Source organism: Ursus maritimus, unplaced genomic scaffold (assembly GCF_017311325.1).
Source record: "Ursus maritimus isolate PB19 unplaced genomic scaffold, ASM1731132v1 scaffold_24, whole genome shotgun sequence".
Lineage (NCBI taxonomy): Eukaryota > Metazoa > Chordata > Mammalia > Carnivora > Ursidae > Ursus > Ursus maritimus.
The window spans coordinates 15,265,048-15,292,574 of record NW_024424897.1 but is presented as its reverse complement, the minus strand read 5'-3'; the positions used below and the strand labels follow the sequence as shown (position 1 = coordinate 15,292,574).

The 27,527-nt window shown below is 36.4% G+C and overlaps 1 protein-coding gene across 1 annotated transcript in view; it reads left to right on the top strand.

Moving 5' to 3' along the window:
• Window positions 1–20,129: 20,129 nt before the first annotated feature.
• TANC2 (tetratricopeptide repeat, ankyrin repeat and coiled-coil containing 2) overlaps window positions 20,130–27,527 on the top strand; it is a 150,902-nt gene continuing 143,504 nt past the window's right edge. Inside the window, exons 1-2 of the mRNA XM_040640428.1 lie at window positions 20,130–20,319; window positions 26,301–26,487. Coding sequence (XP_040496362.1) covers window positions 20,230–20,319; window positions 26,301–26,487 — 277 coding nt within the window. The 5' untranslated portion in view covers window positions 20,130–20,229. The remainder of the gene's footprint in view (window positions 20,320–26,300; window positions 26,488–27,527) is intronic.

Genomic DNA, 27,527 nt, shown 5'->3' with positions numbered 1-27,527 from the left:
GTTGTGGTCATATTCTTTAAAAGAAAAGGATTATTTGTTTTCTCATCTTTTTCTTTCCATTTTTTTTTCTGAAAACATTATCAAATGTTATCTTTGTTAGTTAGGCATGCTTCATTTGTTTTGCTATGAATTTTATACTTAAAATTATATTTTAAAACCCTCTGTATGATTTTTGATGGGCACGTAGATACCAGGAGCCTTTTCTTGTAATTCACATCTTCTTCTGTCTTCTATTTGTATTCCCTATGTCTACTATGTTGTAAACACAGTAAGTGTAAAGCAGTAAGTGTTAACCTGACTTAAATTGATGAGCTTTAGGGGTGCTCTAAACTGCTTATTATACACAAACATGATTCTGTGATGTACATGTGTGCTTCTTCCTTTTTTAGATTTTATTTATTTTTGTGAGAGAGAGAGTGTGTGTGAATGAGCACATGGTGGGGAGGGGCAGAGGGAGAAGCAGGCTCCCCACTGAGCAGGGAGCCTGATGCGGGACTCGTTCCCAGGACCCTGGGATCATAAACTGAGCCGAAGGCAGACACTTAACCGACTGAGCCACCCAGGTGCCTGAATGTGTGCTGCTTTCTATAACAGCCTCCCAGAGCAGTCTATGACACATACTTTACCCACCCCAAATAAAGGAGAAAAGAAATACTGTTGTAAAGATTGAAATGAAACAGCAGCTGTTAATGGTATAGCTATTAGAACGTGTGTGTGTGTGTGTGTGTGTGTGTGTGTGTGTGGACAGTGGACAGACTTGTAAATGGAATGAAGGGAATAACTGAAAGACAGTACTGCTCTAATCACAATGTGAAAGTCAATATAGAAAGGAGAGCTCAGAAGCAGAGAGAAAAGCTGAACATATTTCAGTGTATTTTAAGTATGAGAAACACTGCCTGATTACTGGTTATGAAAATAAGTATGCCAAAGAACCAGAATATGAATATGAATAGCTTTTCTTGCCCACACTTCCTTATCCACTAGTAAGTTCTTAACATGTTAGAAAGTTATTTCAGTGCACAGTGATTTGTTGAATAAAATGTTGCATTTTGATCATTTTTGTTTTCCTGATTTATATCTTATCATTATTTAAAAGATAAATAGTCTCATCCACAAACTTTTAGATTAACTTTTCTCAAGATGTTTTGCATCACAAATTCTAAAGACTTGGCCTATGAATGTGGTGCCTAGATCCATAAATTAGATATCCGAAAGAACAGTTTTTCCATTAACTGAAAAACATTTTAACTTACAGTTTTTGAGGCAGTAAAATGCACTAGCGTAGACTACAGACGTTGGAGCCAGAGTGCCTGTGTTCAGATATTAGTTCTGTCACTACTTGAGTGACCTCGAGCAAATAACAACCATAAGAAATTAATTTCCTTATCTGTAAGATGGAGCTTGTAATATTACCTACACCATAGGAATGCTGCAAAGATGTATTAAAATATGTAAAATAATCAAAACAATTATGTATGTGGTCCATAGTGCTATATAAATCTTAGCTACAGTTATTATAATGTTTTAGAAACTTTAATGCCTTTTATTTAAGAACGCTGTGGGTCAGACTATCATCCTTTTTAGAGTACTTTGCAGAGGATAAAATCGCACCTTTAACCTGTAGTCATTGGTTGTTTTTACAAGCAATCTATGTATATGTATAGATGCTAAGTTGTGTGGGTTTTGGGTTTTGGTTTTTTTAATGGAAACAGTTTTTCACAGTGGTAAGTAGCTCAGGCCCTGGGATCAGACAGGCTTGGATTCACCTCTCGCTGTGCCACATAATTAGCTGTGTAACTTTTATTACTTTATCTAATTCTTTGGTTCCTCGTTTGTAAAATGAAGATAGTAATATCACCTACTCCATAGGGTGTTTGTGATGATTAAATAAGATAATATAGATAGTTTACTTAGCTCAGCATCTGGAACATCAGGTACTATAGTCATAATAACTTGTGTCTCACATGTATATATTATTATAAATTTATTTCTGAAAATAAATGTAGTTTTATGTCTTTCTTTTCCTAAACCGTATGTAAGTTCCTGCAGCCCAACGTCCATGAAAAATTCTCTGGGAGGAAGGAAGGGACAGAAAGGTATTCTTGACTTGTGTTTTGACACCCAACAAACTCGAGATTTACGAATTCTATATGATGTCGCCAGTGCCACCCTTTATTTCTAAGTCACTTAAGATCTTCCTTATCTTTTTGTTTGTGTTTTTCCTTATCTAGAAGTTATGCATTATAACATTTACGCTTATGAGACTTGTGGGAAGTGTTGGTTAAATTCTATTTATTTTCACTGAGTACCCTTGAAAATAGATCCTGTATTAGTGATCTATTGCTATAAAACAAATTACCATAAAACAGCAGCACTTGTTATCTCACAGTTTCTGTGGGTCAAGAATTTAGATGCAGCTTAGCTTCTTTCTGTGGCTCAGGGTCACTCATAAGCTGCAGGTCAAGTTGACAGCCTGGGTTATAATCATCTCAAGGCTCAACTGGGGAGGGATCCTCTTTCAAGTTTATGTATATGGTTGTTGGAAGGATTTGGTTCCCTATGGGTTGTTGAACTGAGGGTCTTAGTTCCTCACTAGCTTTACAGCCCGAGGCCACCTTCAGTTCCTTTTCATGTGGATTTCTCCATAGGGCACCTTACAACATGTCAGCTTGCTTCATGAGAGCAAGCCAGCAAGAGGCAAAGTGAGTGCAAGCAAAATGAAAGTGATGGCCTTTTATAGTATAATCTCAAAAGTAACGGGGCACCTTGCTGGTTCAGTTGGAAGAGCATGCGACTCTTGATCTTGGGGTTGTGAGTTTGAGCCCCATGTGAGGTGAAGAGATTACTTCAATAAATAAAACTTTTTTAAAAAGTGACATCCTATCAGTTTTCGCCATATTCTGTTTGTTTGAAGCAAGTCACTACATCCAGTCCACACTCAAGGGAGTAAATTGGAATTTTGAGGAAAGTTGTTTAAATGGAACAACAAATTTTTCTTTTTTCTACATATTTGTTATGTGCTATTCCATGTTCTGGAAACATAAATCTTTCTCATCCTTGCATTCCAATAGAAAAATTCCATATATTCCTAGTACCCATCCTTTTTATATTCAGAAATTTCCTGCTGTGCTTCTTATAACTATCTGTAGGTCTTTCCCCTTGCCTTATCTGTACAGATTATTTACAGATTACAAATTATTAATCTGTACTGTTAAGCAATTTATAATCAATACTGTTATACCTTTAAGTTTACCGTAATGTGTTTTGACTTTTATAGAAAAATATGTTCAATGAAAATAACTAATATAAGGTTATTTATGCCACTTTCGTGAGGTTTGGAAAAATCTGTCTCGTGGTGCCATATTAAGATTCTGATGCTGCAGCTAACATTTGTGATTTGTTTTTCTTGATCAACGTAGAAAAGAAGAATAAAGAACAAAGATAACTTACCACCCCTTCACTATTCAAAAAATTTTTTTCAAAGTATGATATTATTCCTTACCAAGATGTAGCCAGTATTTAAACATATTTGTGCTAAAAAACATGCACAAACCACATACAGTATGGAAGATCACTATATCCAGTTATCATCTTAGATTGTATTCACTGTATTAGAACAGCTATTCTTACTTAGCACAGGGTTTCCTAAACTGTGATCCAGGGAACTGAGATGTTAGTTTATGCTACATGAACTGCACTAGACTACAAGATCTAGGAGTGTGGGGTTTGTCCAGCTTTTTCATCACTGTATCTCTAGCACTCAGACCAGGACTGTTATTTAATATTTAACAAATACTAGATGAATAAGTGGTCCACTATAAAATAATAGCAACTACTAAAAAATGGAACATTTTACAAACAAGGAAAATAGTAGAATAAAAGATAGAGGTAAATTCTAGAGATAAGTAATAGTAGATACTAAGGAGTATATGAAGCATACTCAAAATCTCATAAGAGCTGCTGTGTCAGATACCATGTACACACCAACCAAAACATTCAGCAGATTATTTGGAAACTATTAGAATGATTTGAGGAAGAGTTTGTGTTACAAGCATATCTTTTGGCATTAGACAAGCCAATCCTTGAAGAAAGGGCAGCTACTGCAAGTACATAGCTTCAGCTGGATTCCCCACTCCTCATCTTTCAATTGACTCAGAGAGACTAAAAGAAAATGCCACATTTAAACAACTGAAGGGGCACCTGGGTGGCACAGTCGGTTAAGCATCCAACTTGGTTTCCACTCAGGTGATGTTCTCAGGGTCATGAGATCAATCCTGTATTGGGTCCATGCTCAGTGAGGAGTCTGCTTAGGGGCTCTCTCTCTCCCTTTGCCCCCCACCCCTGCACTCTCTAAAATAAATAAATCTTTAAAAAAAAAAAACAACAAAACAACTGAAGGACGTATTAAATTCTTGTATTCACCAAAAAAAAAGTTCATAGGAGCTGACCCAGGAGAGTACATTCTAGACCAATTCCCTGCTTTCTTCGATAATACTTCAGCTTTCCATTTCACATTGTCAAATGTACCAATCACTACCCTTCCTTGTTGAAGTTTCTCTAGACTCTGAGGTCATACTGGTCATTCCTTTAAAGGTTTTAGCTACTGGTTCACCAGAATTCCTGCTATCCTATGCATTTTGTGTTTAAAACGCCCCTGCCACTTTTAAAAAATATATTTATTTAAGTAATCTCTACCCCCAATGTGTGGCTCAAACTCACAACCCAGAGATCAAGAGACAAATGCTCCACTGACTGAGCCAGCCAGGCACCCCTCCCCTGCTGCTTTTCATACAACTGTCTGTAGGTCTTTCCCAGTCTGTACTGACTGTTACAGTACAGTGAAATAATTCTTTCTAGAATGGTGCTTTTCTCTTTAAGTCTGTGTGATTATATCATGTTATGTTTAATGTGCAATTTCTAGAATAAATCCCAGATTTGGAAGTCAACAGAGAGTAAATTTGTTATTTAGACAAATGTGAGTTTTGAGGATAATACTTTCCTTACTGTGACCAGTGTATCCATACCTAGCTTTCCACATTAGAATAAATTGTGCTATGGATGAGGAAATTCAGGCCAATAGGGGAATAATATGGAGAATACTGCATTACAGAAGTAATGCTTTCTTACCATAATTTGTATCTCAAATGTATGTATATTCAAAGCAGACGTTAGAAACCTCAGTTTAAAACCCAAAGGAACACTCAGTGAGAAACATCAGTCTTAGAGATTTCAGTGAAGCATTTAAGGTTCTTGAGCTTGTCAAATATTGCTTTTTATAGCAGCCAAATAGTCATCACCATATATCATTGTGCACATAATACTTCTTGTACATTGGGGGTAGTTTTGTAGGCAAGGAAACACTACTCTAAGTGTTGCCAGCAGTGAGTACTTTCTATATATCCTGTCTCTGCAATGATTCCTGCTTCAGTGGGAGAGAATCAGAAATAGGGTATTGTGATAGAAGATTATTAGCATTTTAAAAGCCTGGTTTTTTTTAAGCTAAGTGCCAAACTAATGAGTTAAACAATATGCGGAGGCCCAGGACACCTGGGTGGCACAGTCAGTTGGGTGTCTGACTCTTGATCTTAGCTCAGGTCTTGATCTTCAGGTTGTGAGTTCGGCCCAGTGTTGGCTCCACTAAAAAAAAACTGCAGAGTCCCTAATCTTTTAAAAATTTAATTTCTAAATAGCAAAAGGGAGAACAACTATGTAGGTGTATGTGTGGGTGACTTTTTTGCCCACTTATAAATGTCTAAGTTATTAATAAAAGACTACAGGATTATTAAAGATTAGATAAATTTACTTACTGTTTTTTAGGGAGCATATTTGTAAAAAAAAATTTTCCGGCTTTTATGAGATATAATTGATGTATAACATTGTGTAAGCTTAAGGTCTTATATATATACATTGCAAAATGATTGCTGATGAAATTTATGGACAGTCTCTCCAGAAAATTACACCTACATACAAAATTTTGCATAGCATCTGGGGTTTCAAAGAAATTAACAAAATATTTATGTTTGTTGCCTTATTATCTGAAAACTAGTCTGAACAAACCAAAGTTAATAAGAAAGACTAACTGAGTGATGGACATTGGGGAGGGTATGTGTTGTGGTGAGCGCTGTGTATTGTGTAAGACTAATGAATCACAAACCTGTACCCCTGAAACAAATAATATATGTTAATTAAAAAATAATTTAAAAAAAAGAAAGACTAGAGTATTCTAACAAATTTGCATTATTTCTGACTCCTATTCCATACCCTAAAGCAAGCATCAAAATACTCCTCTCTGTAACTGAGAGCTTCCCTAGAAGTCGATTCGTTAGCTTAGGCCCTAAGTGAGCGAATTTAAAGAAGGCAGTAATTTGGAAGAGAAGGAAGTGTAAGTCGGAGAGATTCAGACACTTCCATTTTCAAGAGATGGGGGCCCTATAATTAAAGATTCCTTAGATTTTTATGTACCTACCCCAATTTAAGCAAATTTTTCCTCAGTTGAAGATTGACAGTGACCTCTGTCATTGATAGCATAACATGGATCTAGTTTTCCCGTCTGTCTCCAGGAGCCATTCATCCCTACTTTTCTGTCCTCTGGACCATTCTGAGAGGTAGTCTCAGAACTATGGAAAACATTTTAGACTACCATCTTAACCTCCAAACTTATATCTAACCTTTAAATAGTAGACAGATTTTTCTAGACACTTAATCAAAAACCTGTTTGGCAAGCACATGTTTAAAAATTAGGATTAGAATGCCCTCTTGCTGGCTGTACACTTTGCAGTTCAATATACATTTTTATCATTTCCTACTACCATTAGCCCAGCCGTGACAGGCTAATAATATTATAACTGCTTGTATCCTGAAGGTATTTGAGTTTGCAATCTCTGCCATGGGTTACTGGGAGTTGTTGTTTTTTTAGGAGGTGCAAAGAAGCACTGGAGGATAGAAGAATGAAAATTTCCTTTATTCTCTCCCTATTAAAGCATACAATTTCAGGGGGTTCACAGACTTCCAAAAGAGCAGGTAGCAGAGGACCTCAGATCAAGAGTTCCTGATTTAGGTCCTTTATTAGCTTCCATATGTTACCATTTAGAATATCATTTGTTATTAGCTACTGTGGTTAGCTGTACCAGGAGAAAATACCATGCATGATTGAACAGTCGAAATGTGAACTTACTTTGAAAAGAAAAGAACTAAGGAGACTGTCCTCAACCAATAACTTCTGTTGGTGTTAGGGAAATATTTGCCATCTCCAGTGCTGTGATCATCAGATGACTCATTCTTATAGCTCTTCCACTGCTCTCTCCTTCCTCCATCTCCACCAATCACTGTCCCATAGACACTAGCTGTTTTCTACCACAGTTTTACAAGATTATATTAAGAATTATCTTAAGAGATCAACTATAGTACCATAACCTCATCACCTTTACCACTATTACTTTTGTTTATTATGTCTGCTAAGTTGTTTGTCTTTTCATACCCCTAATTATTTTTGTGTGCTAGATTTAATATTTGAAAATATTTGTAGAAATAACCTGAAGATAGGATGTTTTTTTTTTTTTTTTTTCTCCTTCAGAGAAGATTTGTATTTGCTTCTGCCACCTGGGACCAGTTTGATCCAAGTTCAGAGTTTGTGGTTTCCCAGGCCAATCAGATGTCATGGTCAGAATTACAAGGCCTAGTTTACTTCTGGTTTATCTTTACCCCCCCCCTCCCCCCGGGGTACAGTTAAGGGTCTCAGCCCAAAGTGTAGGTTGCTTTACTAGATTTCCCACTCTTGGCAGATCCTAGGCTCCAGTTTTGTTCCCCTGACCTTATGAGACAGACAGAAGCACAGCTTAGCCGTGCATTTCTTCCCTGTTAACATATGCTTCCAGTTAAAGTGGCCATCGGTGCTGGGGGAGATCTCCATTCTGGATTTTCGTCTTCTTCCTGTTCTTGTCTTTTGATTTATCACCATCTTGTTAGGTTTTTAATGCTTTTAAAAAGATTTTTAAGTTATATTTTGCCCAGTTTGTATTAGTTGTCATCAGCTAGAGGGTCTCCAGTTACTGAAAGGTCCCTGCCACCACCATTTCCTTTAGGGGCAGAGGGGGAAATTCTAGCATTTATATTTTTAGACTGCATTACACATTCTAAAGTGTTTAAAAAGAACATATTAATTTTGCATTCTGTGCTCTCCATGAAGATAATGGGAGCAGACTGTACACTAAAACAGTCGTAGAACACTACCTCTTGGAATAAACCAGTCTCCTTAAGTTCTAGGAGCTATAGAATAAGAAATGGAAATGGTATTATTAGCCAGATGATTACTTGAAATGTAAACAAGTTCCATTTTCAAACAAGCTTTTAGAGTTGATTCATGGTCTCTTTGAACAAGTTGTCTCCTATTTGGACTTGGAAACTAAATCTCAGATTTGTATTTTGCATCAAAATTTTGCAAGTTTTGCCTATTGTGGTTATAGGACCCTTGATACTAAATTGTTGAAAAGCTTGGCCTTTCTGCTCCTGATCTCCATCTGGCCTCATTTGACCTGTTACCATTAGCTTAGAGAGGAAACTGTCTACTTTATCCAGCCACAAATCTCAAATGTATTTCATTGATCATTGAGATAAGTTCAACATTATTATGTTTTCTGCTTTTATCTTAACTTCTACAGTAGCCATATAAGTTCAGTTATAAATGTGAGCAGATGAAACTGATGTTTCTGTTGTTGCCAGGAAAAAAATTAAACAGGGAATAGGAGTCATCATGCAAAATGATTAGAGAATTTCTTTTCATGTTTGAAGGGGATCATGAGAAATAAGCTTACTACAGTCTGGCTTTCTATTGCTTGGCTCTGTTGCAAACCAATTTAAAAGGAATGTTCTTATCTGCTGGTTAATGTTTTATTAAAACATCGAGTTTCAAAAGCCACACAATGCATTTTTGTATTTACCACAAAATGACTAGTGTATATATTGAGGACTTACCCTTCTATTAATCCATGTAAATCATCTTTGGCTACTCTTAGAAGGCTACCCTTAAAAATCTAAAGGTATTATTTGTTTTATATAAATAATTTTTCTATTTATAAGTCTTAAAGAACATTGGTTAGAATTCATATATGTAAAAGTAAAACTTCATTTCAGTCCAGGGCATAAAATATGGCTGCTGTTTTCTGGTATCTTAACAGAACAATGATGCTGATTATCTTCGTTAAAACTCTATACAGTGAGTTCTCTGATACAACAAATGTCTCATCTGGCCCCTAACCAAGTAACATTTTTTATAATGGCAGAGTAAATATGCTGTTTGCCCTAGGGAAAAGAAAGAGTTAAATGGTAGGTGAATCATCATGGCATTTTTCCACTGAAAGATTTTAAATAATTATTCCTCAATCATTTCTTCTCAAGGATCCAATCAAGAAAAGATAAACACTAAAATTATCAAAAACACCCATCTGGACAATTTAATACATCTTCTCCCTTATGCTTACAGTTATATCCACACTGCTTCCTGTAGTGACTAGTACATAGTAGATGTTCATTCAGTGTGTGTTGAAGGAATGAAATGAACCCAAAAAGGCAGGGGAAGGCAAAACGAAACAATTTAATATGTTATAAATTTGTGTAAATGACATAGATTTCTCCCTACTAAGAATGTATCTTTTCACTTTCTGATTTGCTACGAAGGGGTTCATAAGCTTGAAGAACTGGAGCTATATAATAAGCCAGGAGCTCAGTTTTGGGAGAATGTGCCTGCTTTAGCACTTACTGTGACAAATAACAGCCCTGATTTAAACCACCACCCATTGTCCAATGTTCATTAGAAAAGGAAAAAGTTTAGGTAATCATTTAAGAACTAAGTAATGAAAATATAACCAGGTTTGCTTTGGGCCAAGCTAATCACAGTTTTTATAACTGTGAGAGAAAAAGAATGGGTTTCTTTATTTGATTAAATGTGGTACAAATTTCTGAGTTTTGAAATAGATGAGAACAAGTGGTTTATAATTAGCAGATCATAAAGGAAAATGTAAACAGCTCGATGTGAAAATGCTAAGAGAATGTGGAGAATTAAGAGAATCTATACACTGAGACTCTGTGTAGCCTGCCATGTTTGGGATGTAGATTAGGGGTGTGGATGCATTAGCTATTAACCATTCATTTCTCTTTTTTTTCCATTATGTTCAGTTAGCCAACATATAGTACATCATAAGTTTTTGTTGTAGTTTTCAACGATCCATTAGTTGCATATAACACCCAGTGATCATCCCAACAGGTACCCTCCTAAATACCCATCACCTGATCACCCCACAGGTATTCGTTTCTTTACAGTTTTAGTCATTGTCTAATTCCTCTGTGGTTTGGCTACTTTTAAATAGAAGATACTTTTTTTGCAAATATAAAATGTAAACCATCTCTGAAAGGAGAATTGGTGTCATCAAGGAAAATAAGGATGAAAATGTTCAGCACTTGCTTTTTTGCAGCATCCTATTTCTTGCCTGCATTGTATTTCTTACATAGTTTAACTTACTATGATTTAATTGATTGATTTTCTGTTTTTCCTCCATGAGACTATAACCTCCTTAAGAATAGGAGTTATGCCCTTTGTTCATAAATGTGTATGTAACACTTGACACGGTGCTGGACACACAGAAAGTACTCAGTAAATATTTCTTGAGTTAATGAATGCTTTCCTATATTCTCTATCATCAGGCGGATATTGTTAAAGATAACAGTAGGGGCTCCTGGGTGGCTGGTTAAGTTGGTTAAGTGTCTGCCTTTGGCTCAGGTCATGATCCCAGGGTCCTGGGATCGAGCCCCTTGTCGGGCTCCCTGCTCAGCGGGGAGCCTGCTTCTCCCTCTCCCGCTGCTTCTCCCTCTCCCTCTGCTGCTCCCTCCGCTTGTGCGCTCACATTCTCTCTCTGTGTCAAATAAATAAATAAAATCTCTTTAGAAAAAGATAAAAGTAAATAAAATAACCATACAAACAATTCATATTCAGCAATCACATATTTCCTGGCAAAATAATGAGGTGGTGGAGAACACAGGCTCAGGAGCCAGACAGCATGGATGTCAGTATTAACTCTGTCACTGATCTAACTCTGTAACCATGGGCAAGCAAGAACTTAATCTCCATGTGCCTCCCTTTTGCCATCTGTAGGGTAGCGAATATTGTGAAGATCAAGTGAGTTAATACATATAAAGCACTTAGACAAGTAGTAGACACTAATAGCCCAATAAGGATTAGTTATTGTTGTTATTAATGCTAGTACTACTATCAATATTATTATTCTAGAAATAAATTTAAAACACTCTTTTAGAACAACATTAAGGATGCTGCATTTAATCCATCTTGAACTTAGAGCTCTATATTTTTGTTGAACTGGTAAGTCATGTAGAATTTGAATCTGAAAATCCTTCCCTCAGCTCTTTTTCCCTAACTCTACTGTTACAAAACCAATTTCATCCATTATAAGAATTTTGAGTATAGCCTCCTCCAAGAGCCCTCTTGCCTCCTTTTCCTGCCTCCACCCTTCCAAGACAAGTGTCATTGTTTTCTTTCTCTGTGGTCCCCAGTACTTCCTTTATTTATAAAATATTTCTTGTATTCATTGGCTTCTCCTTATGCGTATGTCATAGCTCTGCTTTAAGTTATTAACTGGTACAAGAGCAGTGGCCAAGTAATTTTTAATTTTATACTAAACTTTGAAATACATATAGCATTGTTTCTTTTTTCATAATTCTAGACTTCTTTCTTGGAGGAAAAAACAGATATTGTGAATATTGTTTTATTCTCAAACCCAGTGTCCTTAATACATGTTCTGTAATTTTAAAAAATTAAGCTATAAATACAGAAAGGCACACAAATCATAATTATATAGTCTTGATGAAATTCTCTGGAGCAAACACACCCATCTAACCACTGCCTAAATCAAGATATAGAACGTTACCAGCACTTTAGAAGTTTTCCTCATGCTTCCCCCGCATCATTATCCACTCTATAAGTATAACCACTATTATGACTGCCATTCTGTTATTTCCTTTCCCCATTTTCACACTTTGTACAAAAGAAATCACTTAGTATGTATTCTTTTGAATCTCTCTTCCTTTGTTCAATAGTATATATGTGAGATTCTCTTTTATTGCTGTCATATTTCGTTGTGCATCCACTATTGATGGATATTTTCAATTTTGGCTATTATGAACAATTCTTCTGTGAATATTTGTTACATATATTTTGATGCACCTATGTATACTTTTCCTTTTGGTATCTACCTAGCAGTGGATATGCTAGAATTTCCTATGTTCAGCTTAAAATTTTTCCCAAATTTAATGCTACCAATTTACATTCCCACCAGCACAGCAGTATTTGAATATATTTTTTACCCTGTATTGTCAGGGTTGTTTGTTTATTTGTTTTGTGTGCTATTCTGCACTGTACATATGCGGTGATATCTCACTGTGGTTTTGATTTTCATCTCCCAATAATGTTGAACAGCTCTTCATATGCTTATTGGCCATTTGGACATACTCTTTTGTAAATTCTTGTATAGATTTTTTTGTTCCTCTTTTGATAGGATTGTCTTTATTTTTCTTATTGAGTTGTATGGATTCTCTATATATTCTAGAGAGAAGCCCTTTGTTGGACATATGAATTAGAGATATCTAGGGACCTTGCCTTTTTACCATCTTAGTGGTGTCTTTGGTGAACAGAAGTTTGTCTTATTAATAAACTTCGCTAAAAACCAGTCCTCTTTTGTGATTAAGTGCCTTTTGTGTCCTGTTTAAGAAATCTTTGCCTAGTCCTAGGTCATGCAGATATTCTATTAGTTTATCTTTCGGGAAATTTATTGTTTTACCTTTCATATTTGGGTCTATAATCCATATGGAATTGGAGTTTTGTAAGTAGTATGATGTAGGGATAGGTTTTATTTTTATTTATATCCTACTGGTCCATCATCAATTATTGAAAATACCATCCTGTTACTAAAATATTGCAGTGGCTCACCCTTGTCCTAAATAAGGTGAATTATATATGTATAAATATGCTTCTCGATTCTTTATTCTGTTGTGTTGGTTTTTTTATCTATGCTTGTGTCAGTCATACTCTGCCTTAAGTGCTTTAACATTATATTAAATCTTGATATTAAGTAATAGAAGTCATTCTTCTTCAAGTTTTCTTTACTATTCCTGGGCCTTTCCATTTCCTAGTAAATTTTAGAATCCTTTAGTGCTTATGGTGCTGTATTCTTTATTCAGTGTTCTGGGAGCAAAGCCTAATGCATAAGTACCCCCCTCCCAAATAGCCAAAATAAAATAAGAGCTGTAAATTTAAATAGTTTTAATCAGCAGAGAATGTATGAAAATCGTATGATTTATTTTGTGTAAAATAGTCTTAGAGTGATCATCTTGTTTTGTTTATCATATTCCAAATTCATCATTATTAAAGAAGTCATGGTAGAATTCCACTCAAGGAAAGTACTATCTTTGTTTACAGACATACCTTAATTGGGTGTGTTTGGTTAAGAAAATGCCTGGATGGTCATGGATAAAACAAAAAGATGGGTAAAACATTTGGTATGAAGAAGAGGAGTTTTTTTTTAAAGATTTTATTTATCTGTTTGAGAAAGAGAGAGCACGAGCTGGGGTGGGAGATGCAGAGGAAAAGGGAGAGGGAGAAGTAGATAGACTCCCTGCTGAGCACGGAGCTCACCACGTGGCATGATCCCAGGACACCAAGATCATGACCTGAACCGAAGTCAGACGCTTACCCAACTGAGCTACCCAGGCCCCCCAAGAGAAATTTTGACACCAAATATTTGGTAGGAGGATTTAAAAGGAATTTTGAGAATTATGAGAGCAGGTACTCTGGGTAGAGGGTTGTAGGGAGTGATGCCAGCAACATGGTAAGAGACTGGAATCAAGGATGACAGTATAACCTGGGGTTAAGAGCTTGAGCTCTAGATCCAGATTGCCTAGGCAGCCGCTCACTAACTACATGAATTTGGGTAAGTTACTTGTTGTTTTTATGCTTTACTTTCCTTATTTGTAAAATAGGGATAAGAGTACCTACCCTCATAAGGCAGTAATAATGAATTATAACTCATTATTAAATGAGTTAATATGTATTATAAAATACTTAGAAGCAGTCCCTGGCATATAGTTAATCTTCATATGTGCTAGCTGTTGTTATAATTAATAAAAGATAATCTGTGTTATCATCTGAGATGTATTATATTTTTATTTAAGTTATTCTGTGCCTTGATATATTTCCCCACCTTTGACATACACATTGCATCCCCAGTAAGTCTTGTGTAAGGCCAAGGTGTGTTGAAGACTGAAAAGATTATTAGATTCTAGGGGCGCCTGGGTGGCACAGTCGTTAAGCGTCTGCCTTCAGCTCAGGGTGTGATCCCGGCGTTATGGGATCGAGCCCCACATCAGGCTCCTCTGCTATGAGCCTGCTTCTTCCTCTCGCACTCCCCCTGCCTGTGTTCCCTCTATCTCTGTCAAATAAATAAATAAAATCTTAAAAAAAAAAAAAGATTATTAGATTCTAGTAATGTAGACAACAAACCCCACACTCAGGAAGGAAACAGTCTAAGGACAAACTTCATTGTAAGACAGAAATTGAAGTAATTCTGGGAATCCTCAGAGATAACAGATTGGGGGCACCTGGGTGGCACAGTCAGTTAAGCTTTTGCCTCAGGTCATGATCCCAGGGTCCTGGGATCCAGCCCTGCATCTGTAGGGAATCCCTGCTCAGCAGGGAGTCTGCTTCTCCCTCTGCCTCTGCCCCCCCTCCCCTCCTCATGCTCTCTCTCTCTCTCTCTCTCTCACTCTCACACACTTTCTCTCTCAAAAGAAAAAAAGAACAGATTGGACACTCTGTGTTGAGAGTACATCCAGTTTGACAAATTTTAAAGGGTAAGGTGATTTCTAGCTGTTTCAGGGTTTCTCAGCCCCAGTACTGTTGACTATTGAGGCTAGAGAATCCTTTGTCATGGGGAACTCTCTTGTATAATGTAGTATGTTTAGCAGAATTCCTGGTTTCTATCTACTAGAGCTTATGTTTACCCAAAACCTTGTACATGTATGTTCATAGTCGCTTTATTCAGACTATCCAGAAACTGGAAACAACCCAAATGTCCTTCAGGGGGTAAATGGTTAAACAAAATGTGGTACATCTACGCAATGTATTACTACTACTCAGAAATAAAAAGGAGCAAACTATTGAAATAGGCAACAATTTGAATGGATCTTAAAAGCTTTATGCTGAATTTTTTAAAAGTCAATCTCAAAAGTTTACATACTGTGTAATTTCTTCTGTATGATATTCTCAAAATCACAAAATGACTCACAGAACCCAGGAAAACACTTTTGAGTATCACCAGTTTATCATAAAGGGTATTTGTTGTTGTTTTTTTAACTAAGTTCCATGCCCTGCGTGGAGCCCGACACGGGGCTTGAACTCATGACCCTGAGATCAAGACCTGAGCTGAGATCAAGAGTCAAATGCTTAACCGACTGAGTCACCCAAGTGCCCCTCATAAGGGATATCTTAATGATACAAATGAACAGTCAGATGAGGAAGTATATAAGGGGGAGGTCCAGAAAAGTCCTGAGCACGGGAGCTTTGGTCCTTGTGGAGTTTGGGTGCACCATCTTCCCAGTATGTGGATGTGTTCATCAACCTAGAAGCTCTCCAAACCTCATTGTTAAATATTTTCATGGACTTTCCATTATGTAGGCATGATTGAGTAATCATTGACCATGGCTGATTAACTCAATCTTCAGCCCCTTTTCCCCTCCCTGTAGGTTGGGGAATGGGTGTGAAAGTTCCCCTCTAATAACATGGTTGGTTCTCTGATAACTAGTGACCATCCTGCAGCTATTTATGGCCCACTAAGAGTCACCTCAAAAGGGCTTATGAAAAACTAAAGATGCTTCTCTCACCATTGTCACTCAGGAAATTCCAAGAGTTTAGGAGCTGTGTTCCAGCAACTGGAAAAAGGACCAGATATGTATTTCTTTCTTCTTCTTCTTTTTTTTTTAAGGTTTTAAAATATTTATTTGTCAGAGAGAGCGGACACAAGCAGGGGGAGTGGCGGGCAGAGGGAGAAGCAGACTCCCCACTGAGCAAGGAGCCTGATGTGGGACTCGATCCCAGGACCCTGGGATCATGATCTGAGCCAAAGGCAGACACTTAACCTACTGAGCCACCCAGGTGTCCCCAGATATGTATTTCTTATTATGTCACCATATCACAATAAGCAATATGCTTTAAAAAAAAAGAAAGAAAGAAAGAAAATGAAATGGAGCCCCAGAATATCTAGAGGTCAGGAATCTGTGCTAAGAAAAATTTGGAAAAGCTTAGCTAGTTAAATCTATAGAAGGGGAAAAGGGTAATTAATCAATTTGAATATAGCAGTTACCTTTTTTTCTCAAGGCTTTCATTCTTGGGCTGGGGAGGGGCCAGCAAGGACTGTGTGAACTTAAATATTTGTGAATAAAAATAACCCTATTGATTCTATTAAATCTGTTCTGTGGCAGAGAAATCTATTTTTGTTGACTCTCAGAGAGGAAGTAGGGAAGAAAAAATAGAGCCTTTTTTCCTACTCCGACATAAATTCAGTGAAAGTTCTGTATCGTTTTTCCACAGATGGAACACTGGAGTTCAATGATAGTATACAAAAATATACGTATTGTCCATTCCTGTGACCTGCAGCTTATAACTTTAGTATAGAAGTTAAGATAAATGTAAACTGAATAATAACAATGTAAATCACACTTTCTTGCCATATAGAGTGTTTTAACGTGTAAGACTGAATATCCTAAAAAATTAAGACGCTATTATGTTTTGGCATCAAACCATATTACATTATAACATGCTTGCTGTGTTGAAAGGACATGTCTCTCACCAAAAAAAAGGTTTTTGTAATGTCCTATAGGATCTGTGCTACTGTGGATTGTTACAAAGTTTGACTAAATGCATCTGAATGAAAACAAAATCTGAAAAGATGTTGACTATGAATCAAATTAGTATAAACAGATAGTTTAAATAAATTATTTCTACATCACAGTTAGAGTAGATCATATTGCGTTCCCTGGCTCCTTTTTGTGTGATTTCTATAAATTCTCTATTTGCAATTGATCTCAGCCAAAAGGCTGAGAAGCGATTATAAATTCTCTATTTGGAAATAAGTTTATCTTGATGATGAGTCCAAGGAAAAACCTCATATTGACTTTGTTCAGCATACCTCAGTGAAAAGGTTTGAAAAAGAATAATTCCTATAGTTGGTGACCACTGAAAAGTAGCCTAAATAGAAAAAGAACCTAAAAAGCAAATTTTATGGAAAGAATGTAGCAGTTTGGAGACAGAAGATTACAGAGGATTAAAATGAATACCAGCAATCAGGAATTTGGGGGGGAGGGTCTAAATTTCAGGGCAAAAATGAACTTTAATGGGGTTTCATTTTAGAGTGATTAAAATATTCTGGTATTAGAAAGTGATGGTGGTTGCATAACTTTATGATTATTACTAAAAGCCACTGAATTATATACTCTAAGAGGATAGAGTTTATGGTATGTGAATTATATATCAATTTTTTTAAAAATGACCATGGGGGTGCCTGGGTGGCCCAATTGGTTAAGCGTCCAACTCATGATTTCTGCTCAGGTCATGATCTCATGGGTCGTGGGTTTGAGCCCCCGTCAAGTTCCGCGCTCAGTGGGGAGTCTGTTTGAGATTCTGTCTCCCTCTGCCTCTACCCCCGCCCCCGACTCTCATGTGTGCGCACACTCTCTCTCTTTCTCTCTCTCTTTTAAAAAAAAAAAAAAGGACTGTGACTGTGGGGGAAGTGCTAATAGGGTTCTTGTGACATGGGGTAGGACCCCAAGCAGGGAGTAGAGTGTTTGTGTGCAGTGTGGCAGTGAGCAGCAGTGACATTTGTATTTGAAGGGGGAACAGATTAAGTAAGGATAGTGAGAGTCAGATTTCTCACTATTGGAGAACAACTTTACAAGTTTGGAAAAAAAACTTTGGGGAAAAATAAAACCTAGAATTAACCTTATGTTACTGAATTGGAATTAGAGCATCGCTAGGAACTTTTGGGTGTCTGTGTACAGATTTACAAATGAAAATGAATATAAGGATGTGTGAATGTGTATGTATATGTACATGTATGTATGTGCGTGATTATACTGCCTAACTCTGTCCTGGTGGATCTGGAGGACAGTGGCATCCTAATAGCAGTGAGCATACCTGATATTCTAAGTGCCTTTCTCCACTAAAAAGAACCAGGGCTTCTTGGAAAAGCACCTGATTCTAGAGCTAGGGCAGGGAAAGTAAAAGATGAGCCTGGAACATCTTTTAGTTTCCCAAAGAAAAGAAGTGCTCAGAAAATGACACAGGTATGTCAAAAGGTTATAAGAGCCAAACTGAAAGGGCTTACCTGGGCCAAATCTGGGACAACTGGAACAACAAAATAAATGATAGTAACAGATTATAACTCATTGAATATATAGGAATCATTGAGTTCAGATAAATAGGTAAGGAAAAGAAACTAAGCTGTGGAAAGAATGATGGATTTCGAAAAATCACTATTTGGCACGATAGTATTAATTCAACCAAGAAACATTAGTGAATGCTGAAAAATAGTGGGCAAAAGTTCATTGAGGAGAAAATCAGACTGATACTTTTACACCAGGGTCCATATTATCATTATTCATAATATCTGACAGATGGAAACAACCCCCAAGTGTCCAACATCAGTCGAATAAACTATGGTAATATACATACAATGGAATATTATTTATTCATGAAAAGGAGTGACATTCTGATCCATGCTGCAACATGGATGACCCTTGAAAACATGCAAAGTCAGATAGGCAAGACGTAAACGGACAATTATTGTGTGGTTCCACTTACGTGGTACTGAGACTAGGCAAATTCATAGAGATAGAAAGTAGGATAGACATTAGCTGCGGCTAGTAAGTGGGGGGAATGAGAAGTTTTTATTTAATGGGTATAGAGTTTCTTTGGGAGAAGATGAAAAAGTTCTGGAAATAGTAGCAGTGGCTGTACAACACTGAATGAACTTAATGCCACCGAATTGTACACGTGAAAATGGTTAAAATGTAAAATCTTGATATATATATTTTATCGCAAAAATATTTTTAATTTAAAATTTTATTGAGAAGTAGGATGTATTTACGTAGACTCAAAGTGTTCCCCCACAAAATACTTATTAATTACAAAGAGAAAAGGTGTAATTTTAGAGTGGCAAAATCTAGCAAACACTATTATAACCACGTGATCAAAGTTAACACAGCATCACTTTTGTGATAGTTCTACCAAAAATGCATAACCTGAATCAACTCACAAGGTAATAGGAGATAAATTCAAATTGAGGGACATTGTGCAAAACAACTGGCCTGTAATCTTCAGATGTGTCAAGGTCATGAAAGTTAAGAAGAAACTGATGAACTGTTCCAAATTAAAAAAAAGATACAAGAGAACTGCAAATGAAATGCACTGCATAACCCTGAAACGGATTCTTTTGCTGGAAAGGACATTACTGGGACAAAACTAAATGGGATCTGTGGGTGAGATCACAATAATGCCAAGTGGAAGTTTCCTGATGTCTGTGCTGGTGCTGTGATTTATGTAAGAGAATGTCCTTGTTTATAGGACACACATACTATCTGGGGATGATGGGACCTCATGTCTATACTTTGAAATGGTTAAGGAAAAAAATGTTCTTTGTACTATTCTTGAAACTTTTTTATAAGTTTGAAATGATTTAAAAATCTTTTGAAAAAAGAATATTTACACAAACTGTAAAGGAAAAGAAAAAGAAGATAAAAGAACCCGAATGAAGGCTGGGATTGTGGCAGGACTGAATTAGAACCCTAACTGCCAAAGAAATAGGAAACTTCTTCTATTCAGTAAATTACAAATTCTCTCAAACCCAGGTTTCAGGTAGACACATTGAGGAGAATCCGAGTAAACGATATATCAATTATAATATGCAAAAGTGGGAAAATCAGCTTCTAGGCAAGGACCTTGTAATTTTGGATTTAGAGCGAAAACAAAGGGAATGACCAAATTGAATGTCAGAATAGTTGCAGGACGAGGCCATTTTATTTTGAAAGATTCATGTGTTTCAATGTCTGCCTGTTACAGGTGATGCTGAACAGGAGCTTGGTCCCCCTCCATCTGTAGATGAGGCAGCAAACACACTCATGACTCGTCTGGGTTTCCTCCTTGGAGAGAAAGTCACAGAAGTTCAGCCAGGCGACCAATACAACATGGAAGTGCAGGATGAAAATCAGGTAAACTCCTTGCTGTCACCTGTGAAATGTGGAATAAATCAGCCTATCACACCAGGAAAAATGTTGCAGGGTGTGTGTTATGTGCGTATCTCAATTGTTGAATGACTTTTGAGGTCTGAAGGTATACCTTAATTTTCCATCATCACTGTATTTCTTCAGTTTATGAAACACGTTTTAGTTTCATTCTTAGGTTTAAAAAGCCACTTTAAAGTTTTGATTCGTTTATGGAATGAATGAGGAAATTATTAAGTGCTTAAGCCAAGAAACAGAATTGACATTTATATGGGCACTGCACCCGAAAATTATAGAATATACATCTTTTCAGGAACATATGGATTATTTACCAAACTAACACTATGAGGACCAGGTCTCATAATTTTGGATTACAATTACTGTGATGGTAGTAGAATTAACCAATTACAAAATGATAACCTTGGAAGTGATAGCTACAAGATCATTGAGAAAATCCTTCAAATGTTTGGCTATTAATATACTTCTAAATAGCCTTTCAGTCAAAGAAGAAATCACAAGAAATTAGAAAATATTTTAAACTGAAATTATAACAAAATATAATGAAACTTACAGTATGTATTTGTAGTACATAAAACTTACAGTTAAAGAGGTGCTCAAAAATGTTTAGTTTCAAATACATATATTAGAAAAGTGAAAATCTAAAAAATTAATGATCTAAATATTCATGTCAGAAAGTTTAAAAATACTAGCACTTTGAAAAAAAAATTTATTTCATAGATTTTTTTTCCTTTTGGCAATTTTTTAGTTTAAATGTAGCAAAGGAAGTAGACTCAGACTCATTTGTATGCTCTTCATCTTTAAAATGTACGTCCTGTAGTGAATCCTTTTGTTCTAGAAGATGACAATTAGAGTTCATCTTGTGTATCTTAACAAATATTTGTGAAGATTCTATGTCATATGTTGGTTTTGTCATAAAATAATGCAGTCTTCAAGGATTATTTGGATATATTTATAGATCATGTGGATAATGTTCAGGTGTTCCAGAGCTCTGTCTTCAGACTTCTCTATTTATGTCCTCATTCCCTTGGTCCTTGGTTTTGCTGACCGTACGTTATAATCACCTGGGAAGTTTTTATAAAATTCAGGTGCCTGGAGATTCCAATCATATTGAAACTCCTCCATTCTTTTTTTTTTTTTTTTTTTTAAATATTCTCTTAACTCCTGAATTGCCTCTGGCCCTGCCTTTCCCCTTAACTCCAGTGTATTTCCAGCTACCTGTACTCCCTTTTCTACCTGTGTGTCCAAGATACAGCTCAAACCTAACATGTCAAAAACTGAAACCCTTACATTTTTTCCCAGAGCCTGCTCCTTCTGCAGTGTTTTCTCTCTGAGTAAGGTGTATCACCTAGATGCTTCGGACAAAAGCATTGGAGCCATTCTTGAGTTTTCTCTGTCAAATTACACATTCACTCTTTCAGCAAGTCACGTAGACTTTGTCTGCAAATATATGCTGATTCTGCTCCCTTTTCATTACTTCCACTGCTACACCTGAGTCCACATCACTCTCCTCTCTTGTCCGGGCTACTGCGATGTTTCCTGGACTGTAAGGCCTGGAACTTTTGCCTGTTCTATTTACTGCTGGATCCTCTGCATCTAGGATATGGTCTAGCGTTAGTAGGTGCTCAGTAAATATTTACTGAATGAATAAATAGCCTCCTTATAGGTCTCTGCTTCCACGCTTGCTCCTCTGTAGTATCTTCACACAATAGCCAGAGTGATCCTTGTAAAATGTGAATCTGATCCTTTTGCTTCTGTGCTCTCAATCTTCCGCTGTTTTCCCATCACATTTAGAATTAAATCTACAATCTTCAGCATGGTCAGAAAGGCACTGCCTGATGTGACCCTTTGCTACTAACTCTCCTACACTGTCTACCCCTCTGTGCCTTTCACCTGCAGCTCTGCAGTGACACTGGCCTTCCTGACATTCCTCTGACATTTCCTTTAATACTGGAAAACACTTCTCCATAACTCATTGCTCCCTTCATTCAGTTCTCTCCTCAGATGTTACCTCTTCAGGGAAGCCTTCCTTAACTGCAGTTTCTTATAGCACCCACCCGTCACTATACCACCTTATCCTGCTGCTTTATTTTCTTTATAGCTCTTAATCATTAATTTATTACACTCCATATTTAGTTGTGAGTTTTTGTTTTCTTGTCTGTCTCTCATACAAGAGTGTAAGCTTCATGATGGCAGGGATTGTCTTTTTTTTTAATCAGTTGTATTGTAACTGTGTTAGTATGCTATGCCCTGTGAATAAAAAATGGGAATGATTTATGTTGAGGGCCTTTTTGATATTGGTATATGTAAAACATCCATTTTTACTTTTTACTTTTTTATTTCTTGATGTTCGTGTCACGTTAAAATGTGACTGTTCTAATAATGACGAAGGAAGATGTTGTTACAGTATGAGTATTTGCCAAGAATCCTATTGTTTCTAATAATAGAAAAGTCACCTACACTGGTGGTGAGCATAGCATAACATAAACTTGTCAGAATCAGTGTTATACATCTGAAGCTGATGTAATATTGTGTGTCAACTATACTTCAATTAAAAAAAGAAAGAAAAAAGAAAAGTCCCTGAACCAGGAGGTAGAAAATCCATTCCCTGCTTCCAACTCTATCATCTGTGACTTTGTAAATTTGGACGTGTAACTTAATCCCCCTGAGCTTTTGGGTTTTCATAGGTAATAACAGCTGACATTTATGAAATGCTGACTACATGCTAATCATTGTACTAACTGCTTTATTTGTATTATTTTGTACAAGCTTCCTTACAACCCAATGTTGTAAGGGTCCATTGATATTCCAGATTTCAGATAAAGTGGAAACACAGTGCTACAAAGTGACGGAATAGTATTCAAATCCAGACAGTCTGCTTTTACAACCTCTGTTCTTAACAGCTGCACCATACTGTTTCAGTGTAATATGAAATAATAACACTTGGCAGGGTTGTTGTGAGGATCAAGGTAAATCATGAATATGAAATCACTTTGTAAGCTGTAAAATGCCATATAAATAAAAGGTGTAAAATACTATGCACTATAATTTGTATATAAATATATTGCAAGATCTGTGATTTGGGGAAATTATTTTATAGCTTTCATTCTTTAGAGCAGTTTCTTACTCCCATTTCTTTTTTTTTTTTTTAAGATTTTATTTATTTATTTGACAGAGACAGCCAGCGAGAGAGGGAACACAAGCAGGGGGAGTGGGAGAGGAAGAAGCAGGCTCATAGCAGAGGAGCCCGATGTGGGGCCCGATCCCATAACGCCGGGATCACGCCCCGAGCCGAAGGCAGACACTTAACCGCTGTGCCACCCAGGCGCCCCTCTTACTCCCATTTCTTAATGGAGGAAAGAATATTCATTTAGCCTTATACTTGGTTGATAAGGAATAAATGAAATAATAATAAATTTTTTAAACTGTAAAGCATTGAACAAATTAAAATATTAATAATGATGTCCTTCTTGGGTGATATACCATGAAACTATCTTGGAACCACAGAAGGAAGTGACTAAATTGATCATTGGAACTTCTAGTCTTAGGAAGGTTATTAAGAATTAGGAGGTCATGTTCATTTGGTGACTTTCTTCCGAGCTAAACAGCATGCTAACAAAGATAGATTGCTTTGTTTAGGAAGGCCGGAGGGTAATGGCATCCTCAGAATTATACTAGAAAGGACAGAACCCAGCACAGGCAAGTCAGCATGTATCATTTTTCTACCAAAGACAAAGTCCCGAAAGTGATATTCAGCCAACCACTATATTTTCTTCACTCCGTAATTTCTGGAGTAGTAAGATGTACTTTAGGAATTCCATCATCAGGTTCTTACCTTGTGTAATTGTAGAACCTTTAAGAGACCAGACTGGGAGTTTGGGATCCTTCCAGAGAACACAATGGAAAAACCACTGAAAAGTTTTATAAATGGAGTGGTTTAATTAGATGTCCATTTTAGCTTAAAGCATGGAGAATGGTTAATGTTGTCTTTCTGTGCCTAGAAGAGATTTCTATCTCTCATTAACTAGCCTCCTGAAATAAGTAGGAGGCCTGCTTTTTAATTCATAAGCCATGAGCAAATTTCTTTCTAAACGGCTTGATCTTTAAGCTTTGCTTTTACAGTTAAAGCTTTTAAAGCATACATTCTGTGATATAAGCTTTATTTTGTAGAAATCAACTTGTAGTAAAAATAGTGTCGTTTGGGCTTAACCTCCACATTGGTTGTATTATGTATATAATACAGTTTCCTTTCTCAAAGAACAGACTGAGAATCTTGTCTAAAAATGGAAATGAGTTGCTATGGAAGTAATAGATTCATACCAAAATGGAACTTTTTCAATATGGAATGGCTATAGATATATTTAATGTAAAAAAAAAAAACAAAAAACCACACAACCCTAGTATAGTTCGTTTCATCTACCCACATATTTTTTTAAACTGAGAGTGAGGAGGTTAAAAATTGCCATGTTAGATTCTAACTAGGGAGGAGTCTGATTCAGTAAGTCTGGGGTGTGGGGCTCTGTATCTGTCAATTTCATTGGGGAGCTTGCTTTTTTACATTCCATAGGTGATTCTACTGCATGCCCAGTTAAAACTCATTGCTCTGGTAGGCCAGCATCATTTTATAAAAATAGAGGAGATTACAAAGAAATTGAAACTCCTCCCTCTTCTGGAGAAGAAAATAACATAAGTAGAAGTGAAATGGCAGAGATCGGAGGGCTTGTGGTATGACTAACAAAAATCAGTTCATAATATTATTAATATGGTTGAAAAGATTTGCTTCATTGCAAGGTTCTGAGAATGTCACTTGTGCTTTAAGATGATTGTATCCTTTATGACCTAGTTATAGCATTTAAATTAAAATCAAAACCTGGATTCAACACATGTGATTAAATACAAGGGATTGTATCTGAAACTTATTTTAGGATGAGTAAAAGAGCCTTAATTTTCTCATATTTAGTGATTAACACATTTTCCAGTCAAGTTGTTAAATGTAAATCTTCACTTTTAGTGGAGAGAATGTGAATAGTGACTCTATAGGTAAAGAAGCTGAAAGCTTTCTCTTAAATTTAATATTTAAAGATGTCAAATGTATCATTAGTGTTCCTTCAAGTAATTTTGTCAATGATCACTTACCATTTTAAAAAGGATAAAATTTTTTTAGTGTTTGGAAAAACATACTTCTATTCATTATTTCGGCAATTTATTTGGGTAGAAAGAGCTAAAGAAAAGTGGAATTTCATTAAATTAGGTAAGCCAGGATATACTGGCATCAATCTTTTTGGTGATTACTCATTCCTTCCCCTCAAAAACTTTGAGGTGAACTCAGATATAAGGATCATTCAAGATACAAAGCAATCTCAGTCTATAATCAGTTTCTACAGAAAAATTATTTAGTTTTGTTTTAAATGAACATTGTTTTTGATCTATTTTTTAGATAGACTTCTAGGATATGGCATTTTCTCTGCATTCATTTACTGTCTCAGGGCAGCCACCTATGTATCGAAAAAAATGCTTTATTTGCATTAAGAGCCTTACTTTTATTTCTCCTTGGCTGCGGATATTTTTTTTTCAATCCAAGGAAAAGTATTAACAAGACTAAGTTGTAAGCCTTCAGAATAGTTTTATTGATAGGAAGAAGCAAGGACAACTTGTAGTTAAATAAAAATCCTTCTATGAATTCAAGGCAGTGATAAAGAATATTTGTCGCTAGAAATTTCTTAGGCAGAAAAACTAGTCACAGTCTCTGTGTTAAATTTATCAAGTTGCACCTTATTTGTACCATGTAGGATCTCTTATCCTAGAAGGCAAAAAATAACTAGTACATAGTAGATGTAAAAGCTATGTATGTAGATTTTGCCCTTTTTCTCATCAATGCATATGTTTTGCCATAAGATACATTTAACTTTAACAGCGGATCAGTTTATCTTGTTTCTCATTCCCATTTTCAGACCTCAGCCATCACCCAGCGGATAAGTCCCTGTTCCACCTTGACTAGTAGCACTGCCTCTCCACCAGCCAGTAGCCCCTGCTCCACCCTCCCGCCAGTCAGTTCAAATGCAACTGCCAAGGATTGCAGCTATGGGGCTGTTACCAGTCCAACCTCTACCCTTGAAAGCAGAGATAGCGGCATTATTGGTGAGTTGATCTTTACATTAATCATTTTGTGGGGTTTTTTTCTTTTTTAAAATAATTACACAAGCTTAAGTTTTCAAAAATTCTGTGTTTGGGGTATCCCTCCCTGCTTAACCACTCCTTTAAATATACTACCTGATAAAAGAAAGAGTGGACAGAAAAAATTTTGTCTACTTCTTTCTGTAAATTCATCTATCTACCAACAGAAATAGTTCAGAAAATGGTCATTCCTCACTGAACTAGTAGAGTTTGATGGAGGCTCTCGGGTCTTCATATATGTATGGCTTATTGTATACTTATTAAGGGGAGTCAGTCAAATGAAAGTGAGTGAAGTTTTGGGAAATGAGGAATCTGAAGAAAAGGAATGCACAGAGAAGAAAACAGGAGTGAGCACAGAATCTTAGGGCACGTTCAAATTGAGCAGGAAATTAGAAGTGGGAGAATGAGCCAGTGGACAGGAGTAGTCAGACAAATAGAAGAATTGGGAGCGTTGTAATGCTGCCAAGGCCAAAGAAGATAAAAGGTTCAGGGAAGGGATGATGAGAGGTTGGTCGACAAATGACAAAAGCTGAAAGGCCAGGCATAAAGAAAACTATTTCTTCCTCATTTGGCTTCCTTCTAAAAGTTATCAAATCAAAATATTTATTTATTTAGATGGTATAGCAGATATTAATGTCATGGCAACAAAATATATCTCTACTACTTAAATGCATATATATCAACATGTGAATTTATTCATTTAAAATAAGTATTGGGGCACCTGGGTGGCACAGCAGTTAAGCGTCTGCCTTCGGCTCAGGGCGTGATTCCAGCGTTCTGGGATCGAGCCCCACATCAGGCTCCTCCGCTATGAGCCTGCTTCTTCCTCTCCCGCTCCCCCTGCTTGTGTTCCCTCTCTAGCTGGCTGTCTCTATCTCTGTCGAATAAATAAATAAAATCTTTAAAAAAATAAATAAATAAAATAAAATAAGTATTAAGTAGATGAAAAGAATATTTTTTAAAGATTTTATTTATCTGAGAGTGAGTACAGGTGAGCACAAGTG